General features: G+C 37.8%; 1 protein-coding gene across 1 annotated transcript in view; it reads left to right on the top strand.

Annotated features, from left to right (window-relative positions):
• Positions 1-9,998, top strand: part of eif2ak3 (eukaryotic translation initiation factor 2 alpha kinase 3) — a 46,189-nt gene that overhangs the window by 17,039 nt on the left and 19,152 nt on the right. Inside the window, exon 2 of the mRNA XM_015401304.1 lies at positions 2,316-2,445. Coding sequence (XP_015256790.1) covers positions 2,316-2,445 — 130 coding nt within the window. The remainder of the gene's footprint in view (positions 1-2,315; positions 2,446-9,998) is intronic.

The raw sequence follows: 9,998 nt of genomic DNA, 5'->3' as shown, positions 1-9,998 counted from the left end.
CTCCAGAGTGTTGTTCAGCATGGGGGTGAGTAGAAAAGGAAGGCTAATCATGTTTTGGGTGTACTATTCCTTTAACAGAGCTGTTTTTAATTATATTGTGTTTGATGGATGCAGTGACACACTGCATCGCTTTCCCATTTTTATGAGCCGTTATGATCTACTGTTTACTATATTAGCTAGAGCTAATACCATTAACTGAATCTTACATAAAATCTAAATCAAATCGGAAGATAATGAACAATTGTTAAAAGGGACAGTGAAGCATCTTTCAGTCTTTGCAATACATTATTCTAATATCTGAGAAAACTTTTTTACACATATGTTAACCATAAACAGCCTGGAGCTCGTAGTAGCATAACTCAACATCTGGGTTAGCATCGCTACCAATAGCAGCACAAACCAACTTCTTTGATCAACTCTCCCCTCTTCCTTCTCTGGTGATTTCTACATTTTCCTCATTTCAAGATCCTCTGGTTCGAAAGGTTTAACTTTACTCATTAATACTTTGGCTGGACAGAGCTGGGACTACAGGACCTAACATAGGTTAGTTACCCAGAATGCATTGCATTATAAGCAATAAGATGACATCTGTGTGACAATATTTTATTTAAATTTGTTAAAACTCAACAGTGTACAGTACATTTTTATTGCTTTTATTTTATTGTTTTTACATAAAACAATTTCTTAAATAAAGCCTATTATTACAACTAATCCTTTGAAGGTTGATACCATGTCTAACTGATCCCTGATATGTGCTGCCAGATGTTTGGGGGCTTATTTGTAAAGATTTGCTTTCTCTTCCTCCATTTACAGGATAGAAATTAGACTATTATTACCTCTGTTAAGGAGGTTTTGTTTTTAGTGGAGTTTGTGTGTCTGTCTATCTATGTACAGGATAACTTGAAAGTTCTGAACAGATTTTAATTATATTTTTACCAAAGAAGCACCTCAGTCCAAAGAACAATCCAATAATATTTGGAACTTTTAAAAAGGATTCTTTAATATTATTTGGCGGGACAAGCAGTTCCCCCCCTAAACCAGATCTTGTCAGTAGTGAATATTGACAGCTGCAGCATCAGATTTAAAAAAATCCAGAAGTGTTATGCTGACGGCAATACAAGAAAAGTGAGTGACTGAAGAAGGTGAGAGCAGAACAAACACCAGAGGCTGCAGACACATGCTGTGCCTTATTTATAAACTTATGACAGGATTTCAAGGAAATTGTTACCTACGGGGCACCTCATCCCTAGGAACAATTCATATTTGCTATAGGTGTAAGTCATAATAAGAGGAAAATTTTGCTGCTTGGTAGAGGTCTGCACCCCCTAAGTGTGTTACTAGTTACAAGATTACGCAAATCTTGATTTAAACAAACAAAAAAAACTCATTAACAAGCAATCAAAAGCATGAGCTTCACCTAATCTCAAGGCAAGGCTGCTGAATGCACTAATGAATCAGCAAATGTGTGCATGGATCAGCTGAAACCAATACAAAAACAACAGGAACGAGACAATATCGGCTATCTCTAAAGAAAATTATAAAAAGTGACCAGCCAGCCCTTCTTCATGAAGCTGCTCTTAGGCTCTGGATCCCAGTTTTATGTTTAATAAATCCCAGTTTATTCTCTGGTTTGAATCATTTTAGGCTTAAATTTTTTTAATACCAGGAACAAAGCTGCCCTGCAACAGGTCCCGTCACCAGGAACGTTTATAAGAAGGTTGATTTTTATTTATTTTATTTTATCTGTTTTACGTTCATTCTAACCAGGAAAAAAAGGTAGATAAACCATAAAAAAAATACTGTGGGTAAAAAAAAAAACTCATTCAATCAATAAGAAGCCTAATTCGATGTAAATAGAGGGGGTACTGTCTTCTGTTTTCTTCATAGAGCTCAGTGTTTTCAGCTCTTCTCTTCACATAACCAAGCAGGCTTGTTTATTTTCTCCAGACACATCTGTGGTCGTCATCTCACACGGCTGCGGTGAGGTGACTGCATGTCATGATTTAATAATCCTCTTTAATCAATATGCCGTCCAGACCACCTGACACAGCAGGGGTTGTCTTGGCACAGGTGTTGTTGAAGCTTCTGATGAAGGTCACTCTGATTTGCAAACAGAAGTAGGACTCAGGAGGCAAAGGCAACATCTGCAGCGCTGCTGCATTGCTCCTCTTGGTTTCTCACAGAATCTTTTGTTCTTAAATAAGAATGGAATAAACAGTGAAGAACACATCTGTCTATGATGAGTCCACTCGATGACGATGGGACTGAGAACCTGATTTTTATGATCTATTGACGTGTGTGTATCCTGTCTTTAGGTCCCTTGTGATCATCAGTACCCTGGATGGGCGGATCTCTGCGCTGGATCCTCACAACCAGGGCAGGAAGCAGTGGGACCTGGATGTTGGCTCAGGATGCTTGGTGTCCTCCAGCCTCAGCAAACCTGAGGTAGAATCAAATTGAATATTACTCATTTAAACCAAAAGGCAGCATAAAATGTGGATTCCCATCATTTATGTTGATACAGATACAAACGTTCTGTTTTAAAAATGTTAAATATTTAGTTTTTGATACACTGCCATCTAGAAGTATTCAAACCACTTCAGCTATGTCATTTCATAATTATTTTGGTCAATATTGATATTGATAGTTTAAAACAAATGAAATTCAGCAAACGATTATTTTAAACTTTCATCTTCTTTGTATGAAATCACCTGAAACAGAATACACATCAAGTAGACAGTGCTTAAGTTTTAAGTGCAGTGATTTATTTATAATGTCAGTGTTGTGATAAGGATATCAGGCTGTGCTGCTGTGGGATACCTTCAGTCTGGAAGCTGAGGAAAGGAGTCTGGATCAGCTGAGGGGCGGCAGCACATCAGACCCCGCTGCTCATTAGGGAGAGGTAGAACGATTCCTCCTGTGAGTCTCCGAAAGTTTCCAGTAATGATAGAACTGTTACTAGCTCCATATTGTTTTGGTATATAATTCACAATTCCTTTGAATTCTATAATTCACAGTGGAGCAGTTGGTAGCACTGCAGCAAGAAGGTTCAGGGTTCGATTCCCGGATCAGGGACTTTCTGCCTGGAGTTTGCATTTTCTCCCTCTGCATGTGTGGGTTTTCTCCGGGTACTCCGGCTTTCTGCCTCAGTCCAAACACATGCTTCTCTAAATTCTTCTTAGGTGTGAGTGTGTGGTTTTGTGTCTTTGCGTGTCTCTGTTGCCCTGTGATGGACTGGTTACTTGTTCAGGTTGTGCCCTGCCTCTCACCCATTGTCAGCTGAAGATGGGCACCAGCACCCCTCGCAACCCCAGCAGGGTTAAGCGTGATGGAAAATGGATGGATTGATTCCAATTCCAATAAAATGTATTAAAGAGTAGAGTTAGAGTGGTGAGACATTTCAGGAATGAATATCTTTACACTCTTTACTGCCCAACATGAAATAAAACAACTTTCTCAAAAAGCATTAAAAATGTCTTGTTTTTAACCCATTATGAGGAAGTTGAACCAGCCTTTTACCTGCATTCTCTCCGAAAACAGTCACTTGTTTCTGCTTTCTTCATGTTTACTGTCTGTAGACCTTCAGACCAATATTTGAACTCTGTGCACTTTGAATAGACGGATTCTGTTGCTGACATCTAGCCAACATGCACATATTCCCGGTGAATGCGCACCAGCCTCGCTCTTCACCCCCACATGAATCTGAGAAGAGTTGATTCGCCTGGAGGATGAGCCTGTTTTGTTGACTGTAGCGATTTATGCGTACAAGCACAACAAGACCCTCGCTTTTACATGTATACAGAAGCTTAAAACACCCACACTGACATGGAGAAAGCCAAGTGAGCCTCGCAGCGAGACAAGAGCGCTGCATGCAGAGATACATGCTAGAGACATGCTCTCGGTCGGCTTTGATGTGGACTCGCTCTGTCTGAGCATTTTGCCTCCGGGGGAAGAGCTTCTAATATTAACAAGGGTCGGGTGGCTTCTTAGATCAGTTTAATGCTGGTCTGCTGGTGGGGAGTGCTTGGATCTGAGGAACACGCCTGTCTTATTTGTACAGCAATACAAACCAGCCTCAGATTATTGACCAAGTTCTGCACATTTGACGAATGGATTTTCCCCTAAAAGGCCTGACTTCTCATGTTGGTTTTTGTTTTTTTGTAAAAGTAGTTGTTTAACCCGAGGTTCCTATGCAGTTTGAAAAGAAGAATTTGATCCAAGTATTCACTAAATGTGGACAATTAAAGAAAAAAATTAAATTACAGAACAAGGTATTCTGTTGTCTTTACTGTCATTTTACAGTTGTTGTTCCTTCTTTATGTTATTTTTTTATTTCCTTGTATCCTTCCCTTATTCCTTATGAGCACCATTCTTCCTTTATTGTCCTTTACGACATTTTTTTAGGGTAAGATTGTAATCATCAACCTATTCATTAGTGCGTTCAGCAGCCATGCCTCCATCCATATGCTATCCTTTAATGTTTCGTTTGATTTGTTTTTGTAAATGTTCTTTTTTAACATTTTTTTTTTGTTGTTTTTTCATCTTTATCATTTAAATGTAGAAAAGAAAATATTGGACAGGCTTTATTATTATTTTTATGGATTACATTCTCCTCACTTGGGGGGGCGAGCTTCCCAAGTGAGAAGCTAAGATGCATTTCTATCGGTCTGCGCGGACAAGAGCAGCAACATATTTATTGGTCAATGTGCGCATCAAGAGAGAGTGCTGTGAAGAATGCAATTTATAAAATTCTATCTAAAAAATAGAAATGTAAAAAATAAGATGTGAAAATATGGATTTGTAAAATATGATAAAAAATAAAAATAAAAATTAAGGGAAAAAAATATGAAAAAAAATCTAAATTGACATCTGAGATACGATCAAAACCTTTTTTTTTAAAATAGGACATTTTTTAGGATTTTTTTTTTTTATTATTGTTTTCATTTATAAAACTCATTCTTCACTTCTAACAATACTGGAACAAAATGCACTCCCTACTTTTTTATTATGTTTAAGTCTCCAGAAAAGTAGAGTTTGGAAAAAGTGTGAAATGATTTACATAAAACACAGCTGGAGTGAAGCTGATGGGTCTTTTAAGGATTTTGACTCTGAACTGTATGCATTGACCTGAAAGATAAAAACAGTGTGCACCTTTCCTTTTAAGGTTATAGATCTAAGTTTTAAAACTAATTCTATAAAAAATAATTTTAAATATCGGCTATCTATTTATCTGTACAAATACAAAAGAAAATAATTACCTTGAACTATTCCAATGTCCCCACTGCAGTAGTTGGTGATGGCACCATGCTGTGCAGGTTCCTGCCTTCAGCTGGGATTAGGAAACTGGAGAGATTTCAGAAAGGTGGATGAAACTAAACTAGTGCAATCTAAAGATCTGACCTTCGCTTACAAAGATGATGTGGAATGTTTTAGATAAAACTGTATCCACTAGTTGAAATGGCCTAGTCAAAGGCCAGACATAAATCCAATTAAGAATCATAGTTTTAACTAGTCATATAAGGTTTATGATTTGGTCCATGTAGGAGCGTTCAGGTCTAGAGGATGAAATGAAGTAAATGGGTTTAATAAAGGAGGAGATTTAAATTAACTCTGCTCAGAGTGAAGTTTCATCTATAGTCACTAACTAATGCTCCATCTGAGCTCTGAACCCGTTAACCTGCTGTGGTGTCACTTCTTACGATCCTCACAGTGTGTGTAATGTGTGTGTGTGTGTGTGTGTTTGTGTCGGTGGAGCTGTGCTTTATATAAGCTTAAATCCTTCCCTACACATTGCAGCTTCTATAACCTGGGATGACTGTCTGCTGCGTGTGCTTTACTCCCTTTATTTTTGTGGGGGGTGCAGTTTTGCCTCCAGCCTTTTCCTCCTCTGCATCCTTCAGCCCCCCTTTCTCACTGAGAGCTTAGCAACAGTTTGATTGGTGCTCGCCGGGTCCCTCAGACACCAGTCTGCTCAGTGATCGGAGGCTGGAGGGGGTCCGCTGTCATGCTATTGGCTAGCCTCAACATGCCAGGGCGGAAGCAGCCAGTCACCTGCTCCATCCTGCAGAGTGTGTCACTTTTTTTTTTCTTCTTGCAGTAAAACATGGGACAACAGGGGCACAAACCGCATTGTCTGCAGAAAAAGGAGCAAAAACAGGAGATGCTCCGGGGCGTCAGAGGGGGTTGAAGGGCATCTGCGTGTGTTTGATCTGAATGAGCTGATCACTGGTGACTCATACTGGTGGGGCGGGGCTTAAAGGATGGACTTAGTGTGTGTTTTGGTGGGGGGGGGATTAGAGGAGGTGAGGTAATGCTTTCAAATAGAGATGATGTCATCACATAATAGACAGCGAACACTTTATATACATCTGCTGTCATGCAGTGTGAAAGACTTGAGCCTGACTGATGGTTACACTAGGACTAATGCTTGATTGGCTCCCTGGTCCTAATGGGAAAAGCAATAATTCTCCCAGCAGACTGAGAAAAAGGAAACAGCCAGCTCGGCAGTATTTTTAGTAGTTTTGTTTTTTCGATTTAAAACACAGTCCTTTTTCTACCCATTCTTCGCCTCTGCAGCACAGTTAAGGTAAAACTGTTTGACAAGATCGCTGGAGCGTCTGCAGTAACGCACACAAACAGCCGTACAGCGCAGCATCTGTCTAACAGCCCCCCCAAGTCTCTCCTCTCCTGAGGGTGAAACATGATTACATGACTTGTAACATGAAATGATTATCAAGCTCTTTTGGATGAATGCGTCCTTAATAAATGGTTTCCATAAACAAAATATTAAATACAAAACTCCAAAATTATCTCCTGATAATTAAGATTAGAGATCCACCCATCAGAGTTTTTATGGCAGCTTCCAATGGTTCGGATTTTAAAGACTTTGCAAAGGATTAACTGTCATGTTCAGTAAAATAGGTTTTGGTTTTCAGGCTCCTTTGTCAGTTTAATAACACTGTGTAACTTCTGATCCCAGTTTTATCTGAATGGGAGCTATAGTAAATGATTTTTCAAGTCAATATTTGGCTCTGGGTGTGTATCGATGCTCTATGCAGGCTGTCCTTAAAAACTTGTCTATGTAGCCTGAGAGGGTTGGAACGATTCAATTCAGTTCATTTATATAGCGCCAATTTACAACACATGCAATCTCAAGGCACTTTGAGAAAAATCAATCACATCATACGGTCAGGCTGGTTAAAAGTTTTCTATCTAGGAAAACCAGCAGACTGTATCGACTCATTGACTCTGCAGCAATCCCTCACACCTCGATCATGCATGCAGTGACAATGGAGGGAAAAACTTTAAAAGAAAGGAACCTCCAGCAGTGCCAGGCTCATTGTGAGCAGCCTTCTGCCGAGGCTGACTGGGGTTCAAGGAGAGAGAAGCAGACATAGAAAAGGAACATAGATACACTGATCTATAAATACTTTCTATGTTAGTAAAGCTAGGGTAAAGTAGCTCCATAGTTATGTCTAGGAAAGAAACAGTTAAGCTTTCATGTCAGAGGGATGGAAGAGAGCACAGTAAAATCTGAGCTCATAGCTATGTCTAGGAGAGAAACGAGAATAAACACTGAAAAGCAGGCCCCACTCTACCGGATTAGTTAGTAAAATAGTCAATTGTGACTCAGAGTGTCTCTTTAAGGCTGTCTGAGTTTAAACACAAGAGCCAACTAATCTAAACGCTGTTATTCAGCTCTGATTTAGGATTTCATTTAGAGCAGAGGATGTTTCCTTGACTTTACAAAGAAATCCATGACTTCTCAAGCTGCTGTTGAATCTGCAATGTTTCCAAAGGGCTCCAGGTGCACTAAACCTGGAATTTACTCGTCTAGTGCCCCTAGTGGTCAAAAGTAAAGTTTTAAGTGTTATAAAGTTTGTTTTATTGCTCTTAAGTAATATTTTCATAATAACTGAATTATATTGAAGTAAAAAGTCATCATATCCAACAGAAGAAAAAGCTTTAATATATCAGATGTTTGCATTAAATCTACATAATGTGATTCACTTTAAATGAATACTATAGAACTTTCAGTTTGGTTGATTTTGGCTCCCCCAGTGGACAAAATCTGTATTGTTTTTCCTGAAGGAAGACAACATTTTCCATGTGGTTTTGTGTGGCAGGGTTACTACTACAGTGTTGCTTAGTGTCAGTGATAGTGATGCAGACGCCCTCATGACAGAGGTGTCATTTAACTAGTTGTAAGTCTAAGTATAATCACAAAAGTTATGAGAATATTTTTTGAATGATCAAAAGTTACTAAGTGGTGGTTTAAGTGGAATAAATCATTGTTATAAATATGTGTTAAAATGTCTTGGCCAGGTCTCCCTCAAAAAAGAGATTTCAATCTCAAGGGATTTCCTGGTTAAATAAAGGTTAAATAAATAAATAAAATAATAATAATTTTGTTTCAAAATAGATCTGTGTCTGTAATGCCAGATTTGTAACTCTTGTCATTTGTAAATAACATTCTGTGCTCATTTAAAGTATCTGTGTCTGTTATGCATAACTTCAGGTTCTTGTAAATGTGTGTTAAAAACAAACAAAAATATAATGAAATTCTTAATTAACCTGATATTTAGGAATCCAAACGTTCTTATGCATACAAACCATTGAATTAATGTACACAAAGCGCATGAAACACAAAGACAAAACAACACTTACATTTAAAATCAGGTTACGGGTTCAAAATGTTTTTTTTTTTTTTAGACATTTCATGTTTTCAGAGAGCTCCCAGATTCCTGTGTTCATGGTGCCTTTAAATGCTCGTGGACTTTTTTTCCACCAAAAATGTTTCACTTTATACTTGTGCAGAACTGGCAAAGAGGATTTTCTGTTTAAAATGGGATACCTTACTTAGAAGACACTCAACTACTTTTATTATTCTATGGTTGTTTATTTACATGCATTTGGGAGCTGTACAAATATAATTACTGGGTTGAAATAAAAAGGCCACCAGGCGGCTGAGAGAACAGCCAAGCAGGCACTCTCTGTAATTTTTTTCAATAATATTCTGATTTATTAAATAAGGCAGTAATTGGAAGCTACTGGTGTATAAGTTCTGTTTTTCTGTGTTTAATATTTGGCATCACATTAATAGTTATAATAGTAAAATGTTTATTGTTAAAATACAAACATTGTTATATAGAAACAATATTATCTTTGTATCTTTGGAAATCTACAAAAATAAATTCTACATATTTTATCAAGCAGACAAAATATCCAATCCCAAAAAAAAAATAAATCCTCTCTCTTTTTCCCACTTGAGCTCAGGCAATGTGTGCTTCTGGTTTATGCAGCCAGCTTTCCATTAACATGCAGGTCAGGGCTCAGATTAATAACCAAGGGAAAAAAAGTCTTCACTTTACTTTAAAGTCCTCACTTTGGCTGTAAAACAGAATAAATATGTCCTCCTTTAGCTCCAAATACAAGTTTGCTCACACACATTCAGCAAGATTTAAAGGTACTGGACTAAATGTGAGTTAGAGCTCTTTAAAGATTAAAAGGACCATAAAAAACACAAAGAGGAGAAAGTGTTTATGCTGATGAGTTGGGAATCTTTTATTCTTTTCATCCGTTTTTAATGTTTTTTTCTTCTTTATATTAAAACCCTTGAATCCAGGCATTTTTGTCCCGTTTCTAGAAGTTTACTTCCTCAAAAACATCATATATAAATCTATGAGACAAATGTTTGGATACAAACACATAAATGGAGTCATTAAGATTCCTTTAATACCTTATATGGCTAATACCTTAAACCTTAATGGGTCTAAGGTAAGGTATAAGGTATAACACACATATTCCTTTTCACCATTTCATAATGTGCATTTGATTTATATATAGATCTATATATATTATATGTACGTAGGTATGTAGAAACGGTTTGGAGCAAACTTTTAGTGCATTAGCTTGGTAACTTGCTGATCCAGATTTTATGTGGGTCAATCCAATCGAACAGACAGTGCAGAACGCCACAGAGGAGAGCATAACCCTTC

This window comes from Cyprinodon variegatus, unplaced genomic scaffold (genome assembly GCF_000732505.1).
Source record: "Cyprinodon variegatus isolate N-32 unplaced genomic scaffold, C_variegatus-1.0 Scaffold1207, whole genome shotgun sequence".
In the NCBI taxonomy this organism is placed as follows: Eukaryota; Metazoa; Chordata; class Actinopteri; order Cyprinodontiformes; family Cyprinodontidae; genus Cyprinodon; species Cyprinodon variegatus.
This window is presented reverse-complemented; position numbering and strand designations above follow the sequence as displayed.